The sequence below is a fragment of the Micromys minutus genome, assembly GCF_963924665.1.
Source record: "Micromys minutus genome assembly, chromosome: 25".
Lineage (NCBI taxonomy): Eukaryota > Metazoa > Chordata > Mammalia > Rodentia > Muridae > Micromys > Micromys minutus.
In genome coordinates, this window is record NC_137960.1 from 37,070,173 (window position 1) to 37,096,747 (window position 26,575).

Sequence of the window (26,575 nt, forward strand, 5' to 3'; positions counted from 1 at the left end):
GCAGGAGCCCGACATTGTGTTCTCCCTCCAGCTCTGCCTGACTTCCGCATCTCATCTCCTGTCTCTCTTCCCACCTCGTGCCCTTTTCTACGGCTTCCCTATCAACAACACACGCCCTTTTGCAATCTTTGCCTTTGGCCCAACTTGTTTATTCTCTTCCTTGGATGTATGCCCTCTCTTCTCTCTGGTAAGTTCCTATTCATTATTCATCAGTGACAACTCATGAACTGGTCACCTCCCTGTTGATGAGCTACCAAGACACAGTCACTTCTGAATTCTTATTCCTCATTGACCTTTGCTCTGGACGTGGCCATTGCTCACACACTGACCACACTGACAGGCTTCTTTGAATATCTTCTCTGTTGACCAGTTTCTTTCTTTGAGTCACCATGTTATTAATGGGGATTTTGCTCAAGCCCTCTGGAAGAGCAGCTAGCTTTCTTAACCACTGAGCCATCTTTCCAGCCTGCCATTTTTTTTTTTAAACCACGTAAATTCCATTTCTCTGAGGTGGAACCTAGAAAGCCAAAATTTTCCTTGTAGTTAGCAAGCAGCTAAAGGGCTCAGATTCTAATTAGGTGTAAATTAGATTTAAAAACTGGACTTTAAGGGCTGGTGAGATGGCTCAGTGGTTAAAAACACTGACTGCTCTTCCAGAGGTCCCTGAGTTCAATTCCCAGCAACCACATGATGGCCCACAACTATCTGTAATGGGATCCGATGCCCTCTACTGGCGGGCAGGTGTACATACAGATAGAACACTCATATATAAACGATCCTTTAAGAACTGAAATTTTTTTAACACTTGAAGAAATGTGAAAATGCCACGAAAGTGTTTGTTACCATATCCCTGTGGGATTTACCAGTGCTGAGTCTGTGCTCATCCTGTTACTGAGTTTGAACCCCTGTGTGTGTCTCCAATAGAGATGAATGCTTATGTCTGAGGATCACACCAGCTTTATTCATAAGAGCCCCAACACGAAGCCATCTGTACGCCCACCCACAGTTGGCTGTGGGATGGCCATACTGTGCAATAGGAGTGTACATTTTTTAAATGGCTAAAAGCAAGACTATGAATGATTCCCGCAGATGAATACGTAGTAGAGGGAGAGAATCTCAAATCAGAAGAACACATATGAGATTCCTTTCACTGAAGTTCCACAAGAGGCAAATTGGTAATAAAGGTTAGATTAGTGGGCGACTTTTATTTTCTGCACTGGGAGAGAGATTCTGAAGTTAAGACAGTTTTATAGTGGCATTATGTCTGGCCTGGTTTGCTTTTTTTGGGGGGGGGGTTGTACATATAGATACCTAATCAAACCTTTAGCACTCAGCTTTAAGCCCACACTATAATCGTCTGTCTTCCTTCCTTCCTTCCTTCTTTCCTTCCTTCTTTCCTTCCCTCCTTTCTTTTCTTTCTTTCTCTTTTCCTGTGTTTTGTTTTTCGATTATTTGAAACAGGGTTTCTCTGTGTAGCTCTGGCTGTCCAGGAACTCACTCTGTAGACACCAAGGTGGCCTGGAACTCGCAGAGATCCTTCTGCCTCTGCCTCCCACGTGCTGGGATTAAAGGCATGTGTTGCTGGGCCCCTCAATGATTTGTACGTTTTAACCATAATGTAGTTTATATCTTGGTACAAATGTAAGGGAAATAACGACATGATAACGCATGTTCACTGAATGAGTAAGTGGAGGAATTCAAACACGAGATGCATCTTCACAGAAGCGTTGCAGCCTGGAGTCATTCCGTTTTAGAGCAGTGGTCTTAAGCCTCGTCCCATGTTAATAATGGCCAAAGGGTTGTTCTTGTATTTCCTTTGCTTAAATACCACTGCCTTTGCATATTAGTGTAGCTTAAGTAAAGAAAGTTACTAGCAGTAAAAGATGTGACGCATACCTTATAGGTCTAATGCTGAATCCACTGTGAAAAGCATTTTGAGCCCTTTCAGAACTGCAAAGCTTCGCTAAGGTCCTTCTCCGTGTGTTTTTTAATCCCTTGATGCTTTGCGAGATGCGAATCCAGATTAATGCTTCGGACTCTTAAGGAGAGTGGAGAAGCTGACACTTGTGCTTCAAACCAGCTTCGAAAAACGCCCAGCACGTGATTGCCCAAGCCACCCAGAGTGAAGGAGTCCTAATTGCTGGGCGGCCTGGCTAGGGGACGTGCCTCTCCCATCCTTCTTCAGGTAGGGTTGGCTAAGCTGCCACTCACCCTGCCAGTAGGATTGCCAAGAGCTGCCAAAGAACTCCAGTGGGTGACCCATGGCAGCTGCACCCCTGGTATTACAGAAACCCGGCCAGGCTCAGGGGACGCAGTTCCCGAGATGTCCGGTAGGGGGCGTGGGGTCTCTGAGCCGCAGCCGGGGGCGAGAGGCGGGGCTGTGGTACCTGAGGCTCGGAGATTTCTGCACCTGGCCGCGAGGGGGCGCTGTGGAGCGACCCGCCGTTGCTCTTCGGAGCTCCCAGTGCCAGCCTCGCTTGGCTCCTGTGCTTTAACCCTCCGCGGGGCGACAAGGGGGCGGGGTCCGACGGCGAGCGTGATAGGGCGGGCGAGCTAGCGCCCAGGTGAGTACTTCCCAGTGCGGCTGGGCGCCTAGTAGGACAGCACCTGAGCCGGCAGAAGAGGCAGGAGAGGAGATGCCACTGTCTTCACCATCGCAGGGCGACCCCAGGGAGGCCAGTCCGTCCAAGGCCCCCAAGAAACACCCCACCTTCCACATCTGGCGCTCCAAAAAGAAGCAGTCTCCGTCGTCCAGCTGTGGGGTGTTTATCCCACACCCGCCCGGGGCTCTCGGGGAGACCAGGTAAGCGCTGCGTGTTCGGATGCCCCCTGCACCGACTCCCTGCTCTGTGGCTCAGCCGGTTTTGCAAAGCTCGTTCAGCCCTGATACTGTGCCACAGGGTCCGACCCTCAGCCAGTTCTCTGGTGCCTCGGGACTTTCTCAGTCTGCACCTGCAGCTGAGAAGAGCAGGAGAGCAGTGAAGGGTTGGGATCAAAATGAATGCCTTTAGGAATGCCTTGGAGCTCTGGAAATACTGTTGATTTTAGTGCCTTAAAGAACCCCATGTTCGTGGGTATTAGTCTCCATTATTCTCATAAGATCCAGTGGAAGAGGAAGTAGAGGGGCTAGTTGACTCTATTAAATGGATAGAGAAACTGAGGCCCTGGGGTAAATGTCCCCCTGAGACTCGATGAGTAGCCAAACCAGGGAGTGCCTACTTCTTAAAATATAGGGATTGGGACTGTACCTCAGTGACAGGGTGCTGGCCCAGCTTCTGCCAGGCCCTAGGTTCATTCCTCAACACCGAAAAGAAAAAAAAAAAACTATTGTACTTTTAAATTATACATCAATTCTGTGCATGTGCTGGTTTTATTGCAAATGTATAGCTTTCAGTAATCCTATCAAAAATTGAAATGACAAATAGATTTTCCTTCTAGAACTTTCCTGTACTTTAGGCCAGTCAGGAAACACAGTCTGGAAAAATAAATGTACTTGTTAGTTCTTGGAATATTTTTCTGATCAAGGCATCTTTACAAATCTTTTATTATACCTGGGAGAAAGTTCTTGAAGTTTAAAGAGGATGCAGCTTCTACTGTGCCCAGGGCTTGGCATAGCCTTTATTATAGTTGTTGTTTTAATGAGTCCTGGTACAACCCAGGCCCAAAGGGACCACCATTCTCATGGGTGGCCTTCCAGGCACTGGGAACACAATCTGTGTTACCATCACGGCTTCCTTCTGTATCCCTCATCTTCTCTAGAATGTTCTTAATACCTACTACACTTTTAGTGGTTGTTAAAATATCTTACCTAGGGAATGATGTCAAAGAAAAATAGTTGTATGTTCAATATTTTTCACTAGTATTTTCTATTTTTAAATTTATTATTTGCTTTTAATGGAGTTTGTGCGCACGTGTGTGTGTGTGTGTGTGTGTGTGTGTGTGTGTGTACACGTGTGTGTTGCATAGGACATCAGGTCCTTTAGAGCTGGTGTTACAGGCTGTTCTAAGCTACCAGATTCAGAGGTTCGGCATAAAGAATGTGGGCTCTCTACATCCTTAACTACTGAGCAATCTCTTCCCTCTCTGGTATTTTCAATGTTTGGTTGAGATGTGGAAGTTGATTGTATCAGAAAACAAAATAAAATCTCTCACCTGAGAACCACCCCCTCCATAAAGGTTTGGTATCATCTACAGCTTCAGGTGTCCAGTGGGCTGTCTTCCCTCTTCCCAGGATAAAGCAGTCTGCTATGTTCTCTCTCTAACATGAATATAAGGCTGTCATCATAAAAGCTAAGCTATAGAAGAAGTAGGAAGTGGGGTAGGATGGGGTAGCAAGTCTTCCTAGAAGAGCTGACCGTTCCTTACGACTCTGGACTTTCTGTATCCTGTGATGAACAAGTGTGGCTTTAGAGTGTTCATCCTTAAAGCCACTTGTTTCTTTCTATACACTAGGCTGAACATGGCTGCCTCTCCTCCTGCAATTCGCTCATAAAGTCTTTTCCACCTTGACCTTGGCAAACATGCTAATCCTGCGTTATTTTCATAGAAATAATCACTATAAATGTGGTCAGTCTCACACATTATATTATTACATCTTCATCAGAGGCCAGCAGTGTGCACTGAGGGCCATGGCTGTGGCCAAAGTGCCTGCCCTCAGCAGACCTTAGTGGGGACAGTCATTTGTCCCATTTTAATGGATGCCCTGTTTTGCAAAGAGTTTATTCAGGGCCTGGATTCTCTGAGTTTGAATTCCTGTGTAAGTGTGACACTTAGTTACGTCATCACGGTGCTAACCATTTTGTGTCATCATATCCTGATTCAGAAAAAGGAAATGGCAGGGAGTTGTTCAAGTAAACAGATGAATGTACCCCAAGTGCCTCGAACACTGAATCTTTTAAGTTTTAAATTTTCTTTTTAATTTCACTTTCTTAAAAAAACATTTTATTTTATGGATAAATAAATAAACAGTTGTATGTTCAATGTTCTAGATTGGGTGGCACATGCCTTTAATCTCAGAACTTAGGAGGCAGAGGCAGGCAGATCTCTGTGAGGTTGAGACCAGTCTGGTCTACAGGCCAGCCAGGGTTACAGAGTGAGACCCTGTCACAAACCAAACAAAACAGAATAATTGTTTTTTGCAATTTTTTTTTTTTAGAGATAGAGATAGAGAGAGAGAGAGAGAGAGAGAGAGAGAGAGAGAGAGGGAGAGAGAGAGAGAGAGAGAAAACACAAAATTAAATAAAATTAGAAGAAATTGGTGCTGGGGCTGGGGCTCATTGGTAAAGGGCTCAGCTCTCATTTGAGAAGCCCTGTGAGCATCTCTAGTGCTGCCCCTCCTCCCACGAGAGCTGTTAGCTTCAAGCCAGATACAGTGAACCGAACCGAGATGGTTACCCTTTAACGGAGCTGAAACAGAATGACTCCAACTACTACAGAAGCTAGTAGTAACATCTCTTGGAGACAGCCAAGCTAAGATGGTGGATGGGTTTTGCCACTCTCTAAAACTCCGCAGACCTCGCATCGGCTGTGATAAAAAACCAGGACCAAACGCAACTTGGGGAGGGAAGGGTTTATTTCAGCCTAGTTCCATGTCATAGTCCATCTCTGAGGGAAGTCTGGTAGAAACGTGGAGGCCGGAGCTGATGCTGGACCATGGAAGAACGCGGTGCGCTTGGTTGGCTTGCTCAGCCTGCATTCTCATAGCTGTCTGTCTCAGCAGTTCAGCGGCAGCACCGTACGTCTCCATTCCTTTACCTGTAAACTGGAAATAGTCATGTTTCCCGTGAGGACTAGGTAGTATAGATGGAAGGGCCCTGTGTCTCAGGATTTCATTGCTCTGAAGAGGCACCATGACCACAGCTAATTTTATAAAGAAAAACGATTAATTGGGACTGGCTTACAGGTTCAGAGGGTCAGTTCATTGTCATGGTGGTGGCCAGCACAGAGGAGTGCAGACAGACATGGTGCTGGAGAAGGAGGGCAGGCAGCAGGAAGACAGAGAAAGCCTTTGGACCTGACTTGAACTTCTAAAGCGTCAAAGCCCACCACCTGTGAAACACTTCCTCCGACAAGGCCACACCCACTCCAACAAGGCCACACCCACTCCAACAAGGCCACACCCACCCCAACAAGGCTACCATGTCTCCAATAACCCCACTTCCTGTTTGTCTGTAGGAGCCATTTTCATTCAAACCCCCACACTCTGGCAGGGTAGGTGGTTGCAGGGCGGGGAGGATGGTGATGAGATCTGCCATTGCTATGTTAGTAATGCCCATATATTGAATGCACACACTAGTACTTTTAAGCTGATGTAAAGAACTTCAGGATGCTAAAAGAAGCAATAACCATCTCCAAGAGTCTTTGATTTCCTGTAAATATGTGGATTTTTTTTAAGGCAGGTCTTACTATGTAACCCCGACTGGCCTGGGACTTGATATGTAGACCAGGCTATCCTGGAACTCATAGAGATCTAATGGGACCATAATGACCCAGGATAAACAGGGGATGGGAATGTGTGTATGGGGGTGGCTGGTTGTTGAGGAGAGCTTCAGCCTCAGGTAAAGATATCAGGTGTTGGCTCCCTTCTCTCTCCCAACCTGATGCCAGAAGGTAGGCTGTCCTACTATCGACTCTAGTAAGAATTTACTATCCTGACAGCTCTCAGACTTCACCCTTGTCTGACTTTTGAAGGTTTCCCCCCTTGGATTCCCTCTCCCCTGACTATGCAGAAGAAGTATATTCCCACACCCCTGCCCTGAACAATTGTTCACAACCACACAAACCTTGCCCCAGAGACTCTGGCCACCTCCCCAGTAGCATAAATACCACCACCCCCTCAGTAAACGGAACCAGTTCTCCAAAGCTGTTCCCAGGTGTGTGTGTGTGTGTGTGTGTGTGTGTGTGTGTGCGCGCGCTTTACCTGCACCCACTGCTGACCACGGCCTTACACTGCACCCACCCAACCCAGCCAAACGTCCTTCCATCCAGCCCAGCCCAGCATGCGGTAGGCTGGCTGTCCCAAGGGGAAGAAGCAGATACTGACCAGCAGAGACCCACCCGCCAATGCCTTTTGATATTGGGATTAAAGGTGTGCATATGCCCTCCCAAGTTATAGATACTATGAGCAAGGCCCCTCATACATTTACTTAGGAACATTGGTGTATAGGTTCAATCCCAGAAGCAACAATTAAAAAGAAGGGTCAAGTTAACGTATCTCATTAGGAAGCCAAAGCTAAAATCAAAAGGAGTTGCTTCTGAAGTGAGTTCAGAGCCCAGACTCGGTGCTGATAAGTTTGCCACTGATCTCTGCCATCATCACCCCATTCATTCCGGCTCCACACGTTGGATCGTAACCTACTCGGTCCATACATGTCCTGAGGAGTGACTTAAGCCCTTTCAGAGAGTCTTCAAAGACCCTTGAGACTTGGGTTCACCTCTGCTTTATTTCTGCTTTACTATAGTTTTTCCTTTGGAGGTAGGAGTTAGGGAAGTGTCAAGGGCCTCATACAGGCCAGGAAAGCCTCTCTGTCCAGCCATATCCTTTGCCCTGCGGCCTCAGCTTCTGATTGTAAATCTGTGAGGGGGTCTCTACTGACCATGAGTGTATCAATGGGTTGGATGTATCACATGCTGGAAATGGTTTGTGGTAAACACCTTTGGAGGAACATTCAAAGCACACCCCTGTCTTCAAGTTTGAGTCCACCGAAGGGTCATTTGTGTTTCAGACATGTCCAAGTGGAAGAAAACCTTTGTCTGTATTATTAGAAAACTAATAAAACAAATAATGATTTGTTCTGTATGTATTAGAAAACCTTTGTCTGACTGGGTGGAAAAGATTACCAAGCCTGAGTTGTGTGTTTTTCTGTTACCCTTGAAAAAATTCTATCAAATAATTGCACATTTTTAGCTTACATTGCATTTGCTTGTATAAAAGATTTGGAGATCCTGCTTATGAAAGCCGGGGAATCTTAACTTTAGAAACCTTCTAGGATTCTTGATGGATGTTTTTATGGTACAAGCTCACTTTTGTATCGTGTGTGTGTGTGCATGTGCATGTGTGTGTGCGGTATGTGTATATATATGTGAGTATGGGTATATGTGGGTGTATATGTAGATATATATGTCATGTGTGTACATGTGTATGCATGTATATATATATGTGTTTATATGTGTATCTGTGTGTATGTGCATATGTGTGTATATATCTGTATGTATGTTGTGTGTATGTGTGTGTGTGTGAGTGCAAGAGTGTGTACTCAGAATTGAACCCAACACCTCACCATGTCAAGCTGCTTAGCATGGGCTGTTACCCCCAGCCTCTAATGAAATGTTGAGGTGAATTGAATTTCGAAAGGACACTCCTTAGATTCCACCAACTGGAAGCACTGAGACTAAGAACTGGAGAGACAGAATCAGAAGTGATTCTGCCTGAAACAATTTCAGTCCAGTAGAGGGTGGGGCACGTGGACGAAACTAAATACAGGAGCAGACGATGCAGTCAGTGCGGAAATAAAGACTTAACCCAGTGTGTCGAGGTCAAAAGGATTATCTTGAGGAAGCAGAAGGTATTTTTCCTCTCGTTAAATTTTATTCACATTGAATAACTAAACTTAATTAATATACAAATCACGTCTTCTTGGGTTAGGACTATCTTCGATCATATTCAATCTCAGACCCGAAGAAAAGCCCAGGAAACTTTTACTTCCACGGTGGCACCTGGGACAGCAGTGCACACACCCGTGGTTGTCCAGACGTGCTCCTGCAGCACGCAGGGTCTCGTTTAGCTCTTGCTTTACAGTTTGGCACCTGGAAGTAAAGCTTACACTTGGGGTGTGGTAAACTGATAACAGAGTCCTGGCTGAAGGTACGGCTGAAGTGATGTTCCTGCCTGAATGGCTGGCTGTAAGTGCAGGAGTCTGGTCATTCAAGCGGATTTACAGATCAAAGAAGGGTGTCCGTCGGAGTGCTCAGCTAACTTGGTGTCTTCTTGTTCTCTTAGACAACCCTGATTGTTGAGAGCTCTGGCTTTGTCTCTGCTCCTCTTCTTTGATTTCGTTTCTGTATGTTTTAGAGACATCTGTGTATTTCAGACTGGCCTCAGTTTTGAAATCCTCTTGCCTCAGATCCTGGGTGCTGGGCTGCAGAAATTCGTACCTTGGCTGAGAATATAATATTGGCTCCGAGTTCAAGCGTCAACAACAACAGCAGCAATCATCACTAAGACAGGCTTTCTCTTCACACCACAGTGCTCGTGACACCAACATACGTCTCCCATATTTACTTTCGAAAATAGTAGTTCTAATCTTTTACCCGGAAGGCACTGAAGTTTTCATCTTGCATTTTTGTTTTTGTTTGTGTGGTGCTGGGATTCGAACTTAGGACCACTTATCATAGGCAACGAAGCCACAAGACTCTGCCACATGCATAATTTTTAAAATTACACTTTATTCTATTTGTGTGTGTGTGTGTGTGTGTGTGTGTGTGTGGTGTGTGTGTGTGTGTGTGTGTGGTTCAGAAGATAACTTTTGAAAATCAACTTCCACTCTGTGGAATCCAGGGATTGAACTCAGGCCATTAGTCTTGCTGGCAAATTTCTTTACCTCCTGAGCCATCTTACCAGCTCTTCCCTCCGTTTCTAAAGGTTGTTTGTTTGTTGGTTGGTTTTAGGTCGTGAGACTGCCTAGGTTGCATAGGCTGGTCTTGATTCGTTCTGCATCCCGGACAGGTGGTGAAGCTGAGACCGCGCTGCCTCTGTCTTCCCCATAGCAGGCTGTGTGTGTGCTAGCTGTGTTCTGGATGGGCCCGCCCAGTGGAGGCGATCCCCACATTAGAACATCGCTCGGATGAGTTCCAAAGAGACCCCTGTAGTTAAGGCAGACAATCCAAAATTCCATTCACAGTAACCCCAACTCCTGCTACCAACAAGTTACAGCCAAGTCTGTGCGGCGCTTGTGACCAATACAGGAGAATGAAGCCCAGGAGCTAGAGAGATGGCTTAGGAGCTGGAGCTCAGCCAGCCCTACGGAGGTCCGAGCTTGGTCCCCAGGGTGCACATGGTGGCTAGCAACTGTCTGTAACTCCAGTTCTCGGGTGACGCTCTCTTCCAGCCTCTGGGCAAGACGCTTACATACATAAAATAACAGTAAATCCTTAGAAACCGCTGCACATAGAAATGAACGTGTCGTTTTTGAATCCTGATACGTATTTTATTCATCTTTTGTCAACTAAACCTTTTCACACTGCTGATGGACACTAGTATCCCGTGGATACCCAGCTTGTTTGCTTTTGCAACTGCTACGAGGGACATGTCAACAGGAGCAGGTTGAGAGCCGAGTTGACCTGTCCTTTATATCTTGTGTGCCATGTGGGAGCCAGGAACAGGCCCTTTACAAGCCTGCGCACTGAGGTCTGACCAGGCCTTGCCAGCCACTCTTGGCTTTGCTGCCTCCCCAATGTTGGCTTGGTTCCCCCACCCCAACCTCCTTGCTTGGTTCTTGTGAAAGTTGTCATGGCCCTCAAAACAAGAAAATGTAATTACTACAAAGGTAAGGAGCAAAGATATTCTGTGTTAGTGTGGCCTATTCAAAAAAATGGGGGGTGGGGAGCTTACACAATTATTGACCAGGAGTCTGTCATCGGATCATGTTTGAATGGAAACAAGCTATTGTATTCCCATGCGTGTCATTTTCCCCGTATGTGTCGGTAAGCATGTTTAGACAAGTGGACTAAAAGCTAGATTGCATAGTTTTCAAGATAAAAGCGAAGTGTGACGGAGTTCCTGGCACTTGCTCACAGTTGAGATTCTCGCTGGTTTGCATGTTAAGGTTGTCCTGATCTTACCCCGTAGGACGTTTCTGGTTCTTTGCCCTAGATGTCCTGGCCTTTCTGCACTGTTGAGAGTTAATTGTACCCTTCTCCGTTCTTTCGCTTTTATTAAGCTTTTAAAAAAATGCCTCAAAGGAGATTGCCAGTCCCTCCTGAATCATAATTGTTGGAGGGGCAGGCACAGAACGTCCTCAGGGGATATCTGCATGGACTTCCCTGCTTACTCAGGCTTGCTGGTTGCCTTTCTCTGTGTATAAACATGCGTGGGCCCCAGTTCCACCCATTTACAAGGTGTAGAGAAGTTAAAGAGGAATACACACATGCTCTTACACACATATACGTACACACACTCTCATACACATATACACCACACACACACATATACACTCACACATACATACATACTGCATACATATACATTCACATACACATAAATACACACATATACATACACACACTCTCACACAAATACACACCACACACACATATACACTCACACACACATACACACACACATACACACTACATACATATACATTCACACACATATACACCACACACATATACACACATATACACACACATACACACTGCACACATACACACTGCACACATATACACTCACATACATATACATACACACTGTCACACATATACACACCACACACACACACACACACCACACACACAAACACACCACACACGTATACATTCACACACATACACACATACATAAACACACACACACACACAAACACCACCACCACTCCACACACTATTTATTTAAGCAGGATCTCATGCAACCCACACTGGATTCAAACTTAATATGATACTGATCATGAATTCCTGACTCTGCTGCCTCTACCCCTCCCAAATGCTGGGGGTTCAGGAATGCATCTTCAACACCAGGCTCCAAACTTCTATTCTCATGATGCTCAATGACGGACCGAAAAAGGACAAAAGTGACCATAAGTTACTTTGAACATGTTTTCTAAGGAAAATAGACAACATTAGGGTGATGGAGAGAGAGAATTCTTTTCAGCGAGATAATACCCCAGTCTCTCCTATTAATTAAACAAGTGTAGGAACTTTGGTCAAAAAGAAATAGGTGAACAGGGTGTAGTGGTGCATGCCTTTAATACCAGCACTTGAGAGGCAGAGGCAGGCCGATCTCTGAGTTTGAAGCCAGCCTGGTCTACATAGTTAGTTCTAGAACAGCCTGAGCTCCGTAGTGAGACCCTTGTGACATAATGAATAAACTCTTGAAAAAGAACTAGGCCAAGCGTCATGCACATACACTGGGTGCTGGACACTCGATGGTTAATCACTGACAGCTAGCTGTGCGCAGTGGGCTACCCAGCCTTACAGTGACCTTTGAGAGAACAGATCTGAAGGAGATGAGTCGATACAGCACAATATTTAAACCCAATCTTTCTGATACCCAAACTCATAAGATTTCCACCAGACTGTGAAGAGACTAACTTACCCTATTGAATGAGGTGTTGTTGGCGGGTGTTTGTAGATGAGAGGAAATAGCTAAAGAACAGAACTATGCAAGACATAGTGGTGCACACCTGTAATCCCAGCACTTGGCAGCTGGGGTGGAGGCAGGAGGATCAGGAGTTCAAAGTCATCTTTGGCTACATAAAAAGTTGTAGATATAGATTGTATTACATGAATCTGTGTCTCAAAAATGGGGGTGGGGTGGAGAAGAAATCTCAATATCATTTGCTGTCTGTGGTGGTTTAAATAGAATTGGCCCCACAGACTCGTGTGTTTGAATGCTTGGTCCATAGGGCGTAGCACTGTTAGGAGGTGTGTCCTAGTTGGAGTATATGTGGTCTTTTTGGAGGAAGTGGGTTATCACTGGGATGAACACAGTGCTCAATCTCCGTCCACTCTAGAACACAGTCTCCTTCTGCTGCCTGCAGAACAAGATGTAGAACACTCACCCTCAGTACCATGTCTGCCTGCATGCTGCCAGCCCCCGCCCAACCCGGCCCTCAGCACCATGTCTGCCTGCATGCTGCCAGCCCCCCCACACACACACACACTCCATGAGAATAATGGACTAAACCTCTGGATCTGTCAGCCAGCCCTAACTAAATGTGTTCTTTGTAAGAGTTGCTATGGTCATGGCATCTCTTCACAACAATGGAACCTTAACTAAGACATGGTCAAAGCACTCACTCTTTTTTTTTTAAATTTTTTTCTATTTTTTAAAAATTTATTTATTTTATAAAATATTATTATAGCTCACAAAATTTGTTACATAACAATATATGATGAATACATGATGCTTTTCTAAGAAGGACTGAGGCTTCCACATTTTGGCATTCCTTTTTTTTGAGCTTCATAAGGTCTGTGAGTTGTTTCTGGGGTGTTCAGAGCTTTCTGGAGCTAGTATCCAATTATCAGTGACTGCATATCATGTTTGTTCTTTTTCGAATGGGTTATCTCACTCAGGATGATATTCTCTAGTTCCATCCATTTGCCTAGGAATTTCATAAGGTCATTTTTCTAATAGCTGAGTAGTACTTTATTGTGTAAATGTACCACACTTTCTGTATCCATTCCTCTGCTGAAGGACATCTGGGTTCTTTCCAACTTCTGGCTATTATAAATAAGGCTGCTGTGAACATGGTGGAACATGTGTCCTTATTATTTGTTGGGGCATCTTTTGGGTATATGCCCAGAAGTGGAATAGCTGGGTTCTCAGGTAGGAATATGCCCAATTTTCTGAGGAACCGCCAGACTGATTTCTAGAGTGGTTGTACCAGTTTACAACCCCACCAACAGTGGAGGAGTGTTCCTCTTTCTCCACATCCTCGCCAGCATCTGCTGTCATCTGAGGTTTTGATCTTAGCCATTCTGACTGGTGTGAAGTGGAATCTCAGGGTTGTTTTGATTTGCATTTCCCTGATGACTAAGGATGTTGAGCATTTCTTTAGGTGCTTCTCGGCCATTCGGTATTCCTCAGTTGAGAATTTCCTGAACAGAACACCAATGGCCTATGTTCTAAGATCAAGAGTCGATAAATGGGACCTCATGAGACTGCAAAGTTTCTGTAAGGCTAAGGACACTGGCAAGAAAACAAAACAGCAGCCAACAGACTGGGAAAGGATCTTTGCCAATCCCACATCTGATGAAATCCTTGTATCCAATATATACAAAGAACTCAATAAGACTCCAGAAAATCAAACAATACTATTTAAAAATGGGGTACAGAGCTAAGCACTCACTCTTTTATAAACCAGGAAGGAGAGATGTTTCTATTCTTACAGTCTGAACCCCTCTGATGCCATTTTAGAAAAGGGGGGATATCTAGGAAGAAAACTGCCCTGGGAAATAATTCGTCATCTTTCTTTTCTGGGCACCATGACGGGTGGTTTGGGGAGAATTGGTGACTTGGGCCCTGCAGTGTTAACCAAGCTTGTAGTACTGCTGATGATGCTGCCTATGTAAGAGTCCACAGGGGTGGAGTGTGGGGGGGGTGCTGAGGGTTTTCACTCTGTGTAGGACTGCCACACCTTTAAAGAAGCAGGAAACTACTGACTCCCCAAAGGCCACGTTTATAGGAGATGCTGTTGATTTGGAAGATGTAGATTCTTTGATAGACAGAGTTTCCTTTTTCTACTGTATGTGTGAATCCTAGGGATTGAACTTGGGTAATTGGGCCTGGCAAAATCACTTTTGCATGATGAGCCACCTCACTGGACCCTCTTGCCTTATTTTGTGTATTTTTTTCTTTCCTTTCCCTTTCTTCTTTCTTTTTGCAATGATTGAGTTCCACCTCTCTTACCACCATACACCCTGTCTTTCATTCATTGTTTGTTTGTTTGAAAATGGGGTCTCTCTCTGTAGTTCAGGCTTCTGTGGAATTTACTGTGTTCCCCGGGCTGGTCTTGAACTCATGACAACCCTCTTGCCTCAGCCTCCTACATGCATCATGTTCTGTGGTGTACGGTCTTCAGCGACTATGTCTGTGGATGTGAAATCAATGTGCATCATTCACCGAGCAGACGTGATGAACACTTTCTGTGTGTCCACCCTGGGGTGCTCTGTGAGCTGGTGCACCCCTTCAAGCTCCATATAACAAAGAAGCAACCACAGCTACCTTTAAAACGAAGAAACGTTCCCACACTCACCTGTCTGATAAAGGAGAGTGCTTAAACACGTGCAAGAGGCTGAAGAATCAGGAACTTAGAGGTTGTAAGACAAAAGTTCACACCTCTGGAGAGTGCTCCTTAGGGAAGGAGTTCTGGGGGCTGCAGATGCTGTCAGAGCTGGTTCACCTGAGCATGACCAGAAATGCAGCTCTCCAGTCTCCGAAGGGACCAAATTTCTATTTCTATCAAAGACAGATTACAGGTGTGCACAGAATGTGTTTGTATGTAGGCATATGCACATCCAGATGCTGGCGGACTTTACTCATATTTCTATGAAGTGCTAGGTTACCTGTTTGATGAGCTAAGCCTGTATCTTTGACATCAGTGGATCTAACACTCGTGATAGCACACGACTTTAATCCTAGCACTCCCGAGGCAGAAACAGGTGAGTCTCCGAGTTTGATGCTAGCCTGGTCTTGTGTGATTTTACGTTACTAGAGTTTGTAGAGGGGTTGAGAATTGTCTTTACTTTGAACACTGCACTGGAGGGGGATGAATTAAGTTTCTAAATGTAATTATACAGATCTCTATATGCATCTCGTGTAGAGAAGCCTGATTGGAGCTCTTTGCTTTTTTTCTTAAATTTGTTATTCTTTTCAAAAATGACATCTTTTCGTTCTTCTTGGTGACTGAATAACATCTCATGCGCATTGTCTGCTACATTTTCTTCATCTGTGTATCTTGATGGACAGCTAAACCTATTCCTTGCCTTTCAACTGGCACCGTGGTAACCATAAGGAAACTCGGGTATTATATGACCACAGACTAATGGGTGGACTTCTTCTATAGCCCCGAACTTGTCATCTCCCCTCACCCCGCCCCTGGCCTCTACCTAAGGATAGTAATAGCTTCCTAGTATTGGGGTGCTCAGGAACCCTGAAATTCCTCATCCATCCGTTCCACCTCACCTGCCCACAATGTGTAAGCTGAGTTCTTTGAATGACTTTTGTGGACTAACTGGCCCCGTTGAGGTCCTGGTTGACTTAGTGGTGTGCTTGCTCTTTTATTATATTTCAGCCTGGAGGCTTTAACGCTGCTGAAGGATAAAAGACAACTCGGATTCCAGAGATGGAATTAAAAACAAGTTCAGGTCTGAGCTGGTGCTAACGAGAAACTGCCTGGATTGAATGGAAGTACTTGGGCAGGGCAGAGGAAGGAGAAAATTAACATTGGAACGGAGAAAAGAGGGGATTCTTTTAGCCTGTGGCTTAGCACCCCTACTTCAAAGCTGAGCAGGGTCCTTCCAGGGCAGGTTCTTCAGCTTTTGTCTTGTCTGGATGTTACTGATTCAGTTGCTGCAGCTACCTTGGGGCCTTTTTGGTAAATCTGGTCGTCCCTCCTGTTCTTGGGAGGCTTGCTCATCCGTGTGTGAAGCCCTCTGTGCTCACACGCATCTTTTTCCAGCTTCCGCATGTTTGCTCCAGGCCTCCCCTTGGAGCAAGCACAGTCTGGATGTGTGAGCCCATGGGAGCAATATCCTCTTCAGACTTTAAAGGAGGCTCTGAGCCAACGTCATTCCATGTCGCGTTACCTTTGAATCTCAGCCTATAATTTTTCTAGAACAAATTCCACAGCGATTATCAAACCCACTGGGGCTACTGACACTTCAAAGATCTAACTCACAAGCCACCTTTTCTGTGCTTAAAGGTGATCCTCAGCAGGGGAATGACCATGTGGGCTATGGACACTCCGGGAATCAACAGCATTACTTAAAACCTCTGAAACAGTTACTTGCATACCCACGTACACACAACTATGTATATATTCATACATACATGTGTATATACACATGCATACACGGATACACACGTGTATATGTATGTATGCATTTACTCATGATCTATTTTAGAACACTGCTTATTATTTCATGCTCTTGGAAATGAATTACTTTAATTGTATTCCACTATAGGTCTGTGGAAGGATAATTCCCTTAAAATTCACCATGCAAAATTAATTTCATTTACTGACAACTCGGGAATCTATAAACATTCAGCTGAGACAGGCTTGGGAAGCCCCGTTGGGGCCCCATGAGGCAGCTGGCTGGATCAGGACTCTTGGGTGGAGCAGAGAACCCCTACAGGTGCGGGTTCCAGGAAAACAATAGTAAGCCACAGCTAGATAACATCAGATAACATCATAACTCTGGGCTCTTAATCTCCCTGCAGGCAGGACTAGGGAAGCCCTGCTGCAGCAGTCACGCAGAAGTTCCCTCTTACAGCTCCCGGCAGAGCACTGTCCTCCCTTGCACTGTGTCACTGTGAAGATGTGGTTTATCTTTACTCATGGGCAGTGAGGCTGGGGGGAGTGGAGGGCAGGATGAGGGAAGAGATAGAATGTGTGTGTGTGTGTGTGTGTGTGTGTGTGTGTACATATGTATGATACAGAAAGACATCGAGACAGACTGACAGAGTGTGTATGTGTCTGTATGTGTGATAGAGAGCCAGAGACAGAATGTATGAATGAGAGAAAGATGAGAGACAAACAGGCACCGTGTGTGTGTGTGTGTGTGTGTGTGTGTGCGTGTGTGTGCTCATGTGTATGTGTATGTGTGTGTGTGTGTACGCACAGGCCCGTGAAGAACAGAAGAGGGTGTCGGGTCCCCTGGAGCTGGAGTAAAAAGTGGTTATGAGCCACCTGAGATTCATACTGAGAACCACACTCTAGTTCCCTGACCATGACAAGTGCTTTTAAGCACTGAGCTGTTCATCTAGGCCCACCATAGGCTTTCTTATGTCACAGGACAAACCACAGTGGCCTCTGTTGGAAAAGGTTTGCCTTCCCAGGAGCATCACATTTTACTTTTGGACCGTTGGCTGTTTTGCTTGTTCCCCTCGTACAGAGCCAGGGCTTGTCTGACCCAGCACAGGGCTTTTGGATGACACTTGACATCCGTATTCTTGGGTCTGAAGTGGTGAGAACTTTGCTTCCAGAGCCATTTCTTAGTGTGGCCAAACAGCACATGGCAGTTTATAACCCTGAAAATGTCCTTATACCAACTCTCAGACTTCTCTTAAGTAAAATCTGAATACCATTGAACACAAATTTAGCAAATTCAAATATCAGATCTGGGCTTGCTGGCATACACCTGTCATCTAAGCACTTGGGAGACTCAAACAAGGAGGTGGCAAGTTCAAGGTCAGCCTAGTAACACAGTAAGTCTCAATCCCCTCTGGACCACATAGTAAGGCCTTGTCTCAAGTAGAAAAGTGAATAGGAAAATTGAAATAGTGACAGTTGCAGATATCCCCCACATATGTTGAGACAGGCCATTCCAGTCTGAAGCCTATAATATCTTATCGATGGCAGACTCAGAAATAAAAAAGTAAAGCCAGGTTCAGTAGCCTGAACATGTAGTCCTGGCTACTCCCAGCGGAGGCAGGAAGAATCTGGAGTTTGATGGCAGCCTGCACAGGAAAGAAGGTGGAATGGAAGGAGGGGTGGAGGGATGGAATTTCTATCTGTGGCTTCAGGTAGCCATAATATGTCTTTTACTTCATAAAACAGCATTCTTGGGCTGGGGAGATGGCTCAGCTTGGGAAGACCGAACGAATTTGAGGTCTGCAGAGTTTGTAAAAATGTCACGTGGGAATGGTGGGAAAGCCACGTGGGGATGGTGGCTCATTTCTGAGCTCAGTGCAAAGTGCAGACAGCGGGTCTCTGGAGCCAGCGGCTATGCAGACTAGCTACATGTCAATCTCGGGGTTCAGCAGATGCCTAGTTCAGTATACTGAAGGAGGAGAACAGTGGGGCACACCGATCAACCTTGAGCCTCCACAAGTTATGTGCTCTCGTGCACCAGTATCCACACACGTGCTCCCACCACTGAGAGCATGCATTCCTAAACACACCACACAGGGGCACACAATAATAAAACAGGATTTCGTAACAGATTGCCCTAGAAACATCTTGCTTTCTTTAACAGATTTAGTACAGAGTGTTTTCAGCTCTGACCCGTTGGGCAAAAGTGTTTCAATTCTGTTTCTGAGTCGGTGATTTCTGGTTGTGCCCCTTTCAGGAAAACAGTGTCACTCCTTTCGAGCTGTCCTCTCTCACCGGCGAAGGCACCAGTGTTGGGGTGGACTGTTCTTGGTGATCTCTTCCAAAGTTTTCTACTCTGTTGGTCTAGAAGGCTCCTACTTGTTGTGGGGAGATTGGAGAAATTAGTCAACTGTGCCGGTGACTTTTCTTGTTATGATTTAAGCAACAAAAGAGAGGAGAGGGTATCTAAGAATTCAAAGCTATGCTATTCCTGGGGGACAAGAATAGGGACACACATAACAAGATCTCCTAGTCATTGGCTGCCCCTGTGGTACAATAACAGGCATTTTCTCTCTACTGGGTTCCTGATAGTCGGAGTAACCCTAAGTCCAGATGTCCCCAGGGCACAAACAGCACCTACTGAGGTCTGTTTGCAATGTTCAGCCGGCACTGTCTGTAAAGCGGTAACCAGGATAAATGCATTTCTAAAAGAAAACACTACTCAAACTCCGTGGAAGGACCCAGGCCAGGAGAGCCCTCTTCAGCTTCAGGGGTTGCCGATCGAACCTCTCAACACAATGACACGCAGCAGCCTGGGAGGGGCAGGCTCCTGAAGGCTTATTAGCCTTAGGTCTATTGCAAACAGATGTTGACAGCAGTCCACAGGCTACAGTCAGTCGTCAAAACTGCAGGTCCTAATTGCTGGCCACACCAAGGATACAACACTTTAAAGGGAGTAACATCCGTGATGAATGTTGGAAAGGGTGAACACATATGGGATGTGACATATTTCACAGAAAGTCTTCTTTGGGTAGAGAAAGAAAATTCTCCAGTGTATTGTGAAAGTATATTAGAAGATAATCTGATTCCAGGGAAAATCAGACCATCGATCCGTGTTCTGTCTGATAGGTTTTGAAATATCTGTGCTGTCAATCGGAATGTTTGGCATGAGGATCAAGTTAAAATTCCTTCAGCATCATATAGTTTTGAAGCAATTACATTGCATTCCAGGTGAGGTCGACTTTTAAAAGCAGTCTTTCGGAGCCAGGAGCACAGCTGAGTGTGAGTGCTTGGTTAGCATACTTAGAACTGTTGGGGCCTCAGTTCCAAGAGTGGCTTCGATTCACACAGGGGGAAAACAGGTGTTGTCTGTGGCAATGGTTGTTTTATTTGTTGCAAATAAAGTTCAGGTTTTATTCTTAACATTTGTGCCACTGTTGATTTAACACTTATAAAGGTTTTCTTTATCACTTCTGTGCAGAAGCTTACAAAGGCTTTTGATAATTCATATACTTTTAGTTTAGTGCAGTGGCATCCTGAGGCAGGGGGATTACTTGTGCCTAGGAGTTCAAAGCCAGCTCAAGAAACACAGTAAAACTGTGTGTGTGTGTGTGTGTGTGTGTGTGTTTAAAACAAGATCCATTTACAATAGAGTTGGAATATATGTAATTCAGTGGTAAAGTGCTTGCCTAGTATGAATGAAGCCCTAGGTTTTGTGCACATGCATGCACACACAGACACATGACCCCTGTGACTGCTGGGAATTGAACTCAGGAGCTCTGCAAGAGCAGTCAGTGCTCTAACCACTGAGCCGTATCTCCAGCCCTGTGATAGTACCTTTAACTTCACAGCTTTTATGTATGTTCTGCAAGCTCTTCCTCCTGCTGTTTAATCTCCATCCTCCAGCCATGTGCTTACTACTAAGAACCACATAGTCATGTATGACTGTGTAGCTGAAGCGTTTCCACATAGATTAGTGGCAGTGTTAGGGGAGCCATAATGCTGGTTCTCATTCCTGTGCGTGTGTGTGCATGCACACACACACACACACAGAGAGAGAGAGAGAGAGAGAGAGAGAGAGAGAGAGAGACAGAGAGACAGAGAGACAGAGAGACAGAGAGACATACAGAGACAGAGACACAGACAGAGACACAGACACACAGAGACAGAGACACAGAGAGAGAGAGAGAGAGAGACAGACAGACAGACAGATAGACAGACAGACAATTCCTTACCCATATACCGACTTTCTGACTATGAATGGGCACTGTCTGCTATGAAGTTACCAAGTAGGAGCAGCTGCTGACATAATACAGTCTCCTCTCCTGAGCAAGGATTTGGAGAGCATCCACTGCTCATGGTGGGTCACAGAATCTCTTTTATTTAGAATTGTCTCCTATGTTACCCTCTATTGCTATGACAAAAACAACTACCAAAACAACCTGTGAAGCAAAAGCATTATTTTGTTTTAAAGCCTTTAGGTCACATTCCATCACTGAGAAAAGGTAGGGCAGGAACTTAATTAAGCAGAACACTGAAGTCAGGCACTGAAGCAGAGGCCATGGAGGTGTGCTAGTTACTGGCTTGCTCCAATCACTTACTGTTGCTTCTTCCTTCCTTCCTCTCTTCCTTCCTTCTTCTCTTTCTTCCTTCCTCTCTTTCTTTCTTTCTTTTCCTCCTCCCTCCCTCCCTTTCTTTCTCTTTTCATTACTTTGTTTATTCACTGCGGCTCCCCTCTCTTCCCAGTCCTTCTCTCACACAGCCCCTGCCCTTCCCCTTCTCCTCTGAGAGAGGGGACGTCTGTCCACCCTGGCACCTCAAGTCACTGCAGCACTGGGCCCGTCCTCCCCACTGAGGCCAGACAAGGCAGACAAGTTAGGGAGACGGGATCCTCAAACAGGCAGTGGAGACAAGGTAGGCCCTGACTACAGTCGTTGAGGGACCTGTTTGAAGACTAGGCTGCACATCTGTTGCATATGGGGGAGGGGTTCGGCCTCATATGCTCTTTGGTTGGTTCAGTCTCTGGGAGCCCCAGGGGTCCAGATTAGTTGACTTTGTTGGTATTCTTGTGGAGTCCCTGTTCCCTCCAGGTTCCTCAATGTTTCCCCAACTCTTCTACAAGTTTTCCTGAACTGGTCTTATGTTTGGCTGTGGGTCTCTGCATCTGTTTTGGTCAGCATTGGGTGGAGTCTCTCAGAGGACAGTTGTGCTGGGCTCCTGTCTGTGAGTCCACAGCGTGTTTTCTTACACACCATGGGACCACCTGCCCAGAGACAGAGCCGCCTACCGTGGAATGGGCCCTGCTACATCAATCCTCATTCAAGAGAATGCCCCAAGTCTTGCCCACAGGTCAGTCTGGTGGGGGTAATGTTTAAGCTGAGGCTCCCTCTTCCAGATGACAACATATGTCAAGTTGACAAAAGCACTAACCAGACAAGGGAGATTATGTGAGTTTAACTTCTGACACAAAGCAACCACTGATACACTGGTCCTCAGTTTCAGTCATTAGTGTCATGGCAGGAAGCATGGCAGCAGATGTGATGCAGGAGAGGCAACTGGGAGTTCTGCATCTGTATCAGCAGACAGCAGGAAGAGAGGATGACACTCGGCGGGCGGGCTTGAGCATGTTAAACTTCAAAACCAACCTCTGGTGACATACTTTCTCCAACAAGATCATATCCACTCCAAGGCCACACCTCCTAATAGTGCCATTTCCTATAGGCCTGTGGAAGCCATTTTAATTCAAACCACCACAGACAATTATTCTCAGAATTATTTTTAAAAGATGAAAAATAACCAGTGAGTAGAGACATTTGCTGCCTGAAGACCTGAGTCTGATCATCAGGACCACATGAAGCCTGGATAGATAGATAGATAGATAGATAGATAGATAGATAGATAGATAGATAGATAGATAGATGATTAATAAATAAATAGACAGATGATAGACAGATGATAGAGAGATAGATAAATAGATGATTAGTAGATAGACAGATGATAGATGGATAGATAGATAGATAGATAGATAGATAGATAGATAGATAGACAGACAGATTGACAGACAGACAGATATAAGCAGAAGCAAGAAGGAAACGAGTGTCTAGAGACTCTCTGTGGTCTTGTAGTCTGCCTTAGATGCACAAGAAAGATGGAGAAAACTCCATTCCTCGGGTAATCGTAGCCTCAGGTAACTATCCCTCCCTCTATTTCTTCAGCTGACTTCTATATTCACGGCCCCCCTCTGTTTCTAAAATGGGGTATTCACAAAGCACAGGATTTGATCTCCAGTGCTGCACAAATCAGTGTTGTGACTCCTTGAGTCCCAGCATTTGCAATGTAGAGGCATAAGGATCAGAAGTTCAAGGCTAGCCTGAGCTACATGAATCTCAAAAGGGGAAAGAGGGCAGGGGCTTCAGCTCCACAGTCTTAGTATCAACCTTCAGTTTGGCAAGAAATGTACCCTCAGACCTGTGAATGATCCTCTCCACTATCAGCTCAAATGACTGAGCTCTGTCTCAGCCAGACTTCCTCTGTACTTTGCTGGAAATTAGAGTAAGAAGCAGTGTTTTGATAGCTGGGCATGATGGGAGTCACGTTCAAGGTTTTTGTTGTTGGCTCCCCCCTCCACCAACCATCTTGTAAAACTCTAGAGTTAACTGCATGAGTGACTAGCTAAAAGAATCCATCAGCATGCTACTGTCCCTTTAAAAGGAAAAGGGAGGGGCTGGAGAGGTACTGAGGTTGGGAGCACAGGTTGCTCCTAAGGTTAGCTTCCCAGGCCCCCAGTGTGGTTCAGAAGTCAGTCACTTCAGTTCCAGGGTGTGCTGTGCTTTCTTCTGACCTCTGCTGGCACCAAGCCCACATTCCTTCAAACACGTATAAAGTACATATTTGAAAAGTTTTAAAACCTGGAATCCTTTACTAGGAGAGCTAGAGATAGTATTTTTCAACTTTAAAAACCAGGCAGTAGCTAAGCAGAGAAGGAAACGCAGCACATCGCTGTGGATTGGAGGCTCAGTGCTAAAGTTACACTTGGGATGAAGTTTCCTTCCTTCGCCTACACATTCTCACCAGTGACACTGGGGTCAGACCCTGAGCCTTGCACAGGCAGAGAAGAAGCCTGTGACTCCTGCAGGTGAGCTGACCCTGTGACTTGTGTTTGCTGCTAAGAGTGACTTCCTGTGAAACATGTTTGATGGCTAGGAATTAGAAGGTGCTTCCTGTTGGGTCCGTCTTTCCTCTTTAGTGACACATCTTTGCACATGCTAAGATTGGCGTGTCTGGATTCTTGATTTGCAGAAGCGCAGAGGTGATCACATGCTATGATTTGGCGTTAGTCTTAAGATACTGACTACATGTTTTCTTTTATAAAGTTAATTTTTTCTAAAGTAAACTTTTTTTAGTAAGCAGAATAGTATCCTGTTTTAACGTATTATTTTGAAAGTGTAGAAACCAGGTGCTGGAGAATGGTTCAGTGGTTAAGAACAATGTCTATTGCTCCAAAGGATCCAAGTCTGATTCCCAGAACCCACGTTGCCTCTGAGGTCACTGGGCAAACACATAGTGCACAGACATGCACAGAGACAAGCATCCAGACACCTAAAATAAAACAATTTTAAACCCTTAAATATATAAATCAGTTGTATCAAATTTCAAGGAAAATCAGAAAATTGATGTCCTTAAATACAAAAGTTTTTGAGTCAGGCATCGAGGATCTCTGTCAGTTTAAGGTCAGTCTGGCCTACTTGACATTAAGCAAACAAGTAAATAATTTAAATATAAATGTAAAAATGACAGGTCACAGTGAGTTCCAAGACATATCCAGTCATAGTTACATAGGGAGACCCTCACTCAAAGTTATTATTATTATTATTATTATTATTATTATATCATGTATTTTAGTTGAGGTGGCTCTTGTCTGTTACATTATTGCACTTGGACTTTTATTTATTTTATTTTACTTTATTTAATTTGAGAGAAGATTTTTGTGTGCAGCCCTAACTGTTTTGTAACTCACTCTGTAGACCAGACTGGCCTTAAACTCAAGAGACTCTCCTGACTCTGACTCCCAAGACTTTTCATTTTCATATTTATATTTAAATTGTTTGTTTGTTTGTTTAGTGTCAAGTAGGCCAGGGAGCCCTTGATCCCCTGAAAACTGGAGTTTTCATCGGTTCTGAGGTGCCTAATGAGACGGAACCCTGGGAATGGAATCGGAGTCTTCTTCAGAAACCCTTGGGTGCTCTTAATCCCTGGGCCATCTCAGAACCTCTGTACTTTGACTTTTAAAAGTATTGGGGTTTTTTCCTTAAAAAGAAAAAAGAGTTGTCTTTTGTATGCACGTACCTGCCTGCATGTATGTGTATGTGCACACATGTGCCTGAGGGTTGTGAGTCTTCCTACGGATGCTGCTCTTCGAGGGCAGCCAGGGCTGTCCGCCGAGCCTCTCTCCCACTCCTCGGGTTATTACTTCTTAGTGTCCTGAATGGAACTTAGGGCCTCACTCTTGGCAGAGGGTATACTTTCCAGTAAGCCTTTTTGAGTTTGCCAGAGCCATACCTGATCCCCCTCAGAGGTCACTGGGCAGTAGCCCTGTTACTTGGGTGCACTGCTTCACTCTCATTGGCTGGAGTCCCTGGGTCTAAGAAAGTGGTTTAATTAATTGTGTCCATGAAGCTGGCTATTGTTCAAGGATAAATAGCACTAAGGTGAATCATTCACAAGACGGCCAGTGAAGACAAACACTGCATTGTTTGCAGAAACCTGGCTTTGAGACTTCATAATCAAACAGACAATTTTGAAGAAGACATCACAGGTCGTTTTTTTTTTTTTTTTTTTTTTTTTTTTTTTTTTTTTTAAGACTTGGTCTCATAAAGTCTAGGCTGGCTTCACACACTCACTATGTAGCTAAGGATGACATAGAGCTTCTGGATAAAAGCTACGATTCTAGCCCTGAGCCATCACTCTGGGGAATCCAACCCAGGTCCTTTGCTTCATGCTGGGTGAACACTGTACCAACTGAGCTACTGCCAGACCCAGAGAATACCTCCGGTTCTCCATGCTTCCCAAATCCAATGATGTTAGTTAAGCCGGTGGTGTGATCTGACAAGCCTGATCTCTCGTGCCTGCTTTTGTTTTCTGTCTCTCTCTCTCTCTCTCTCTCTCTCTCTCTCTCTCTCTCTCTCTCTCTCTCTGTCTCTCTCTGTCTTTCTGTCTCTCTATATCTCTCTCTGACTCTGTCTCTCTCTCTTTCTCCCTCCCTCCCTCCCTCTCTCTCCTCCTCTCTCTCTCCCTCTCTCTGTCTCTGTCTCTGTCTGTCTGTCTGTCTCTCTCTCTCTCTCTCTCTCTCTCTCTCTCTCTCTCTTTTTCTCCCTCCCTCCCTCTCTCTCCCTCTTTCTCTCCCTCTCTCTCCCTCCCTCCCTCTCTCTCTCTCTCTCTCATTTGCTAGTTGTGGTTGAATTCTGGCTAATTGACTTCCTATCGATATCTAAGCGTAGCTCAGATTAAAATATAGCACTCTGTCTTTGGCCAGGAGTTTTGGAACCCTCCTAATCTATGCATCATAGACTTTCATCTCACTGGAATCTAGTGGTCTGATTATTTCTGTGCAAGCCATCGGCATTTTGGATGGTGGTGTTAACTGCTAACTGCGGCACACTCTTCCGCCATGCGACTGTGCTGCAAATTTACGTTGTGCATTCCATCACCAGCCCACTCAAGGTTCACCATTTTCATAAGGGGTTTTGTTTGGTTGGTTTTGTCCCATCCCTGCCCACCACTGCTGTTTATTGGGTTTTGGTTTTCACTTCTAGCTTTTACAGACA

At 45.2% G+C, this 26,575-nt stretch overlaps 1 protein-coding gene across 1 annotated transcript in view; it reads left to right on the plus strand.

Moving 5' to 3' along the window:
• Positions 1-2,636: 2,636 nt before the first annotated feature.
• Positions 2,637-26,575, plus strand: part of CRYBG1 (crystallin beta-gamma domain containing 1) — a gene marked incomplete at its 5' end in the record, with an annotated part of 173,251 nt that continues 149,312 nt past the window's right edge. Inside the window, one exon of the mRNA XM_080937906.1 lies at positions 2,637-2,803. Coding sequence (XP_080794032.1) covers positions 2,637-2,803 — 167 coding nt within the window. The remainder of the gene's footprint in view (positions 2,804-26,575) is intronic.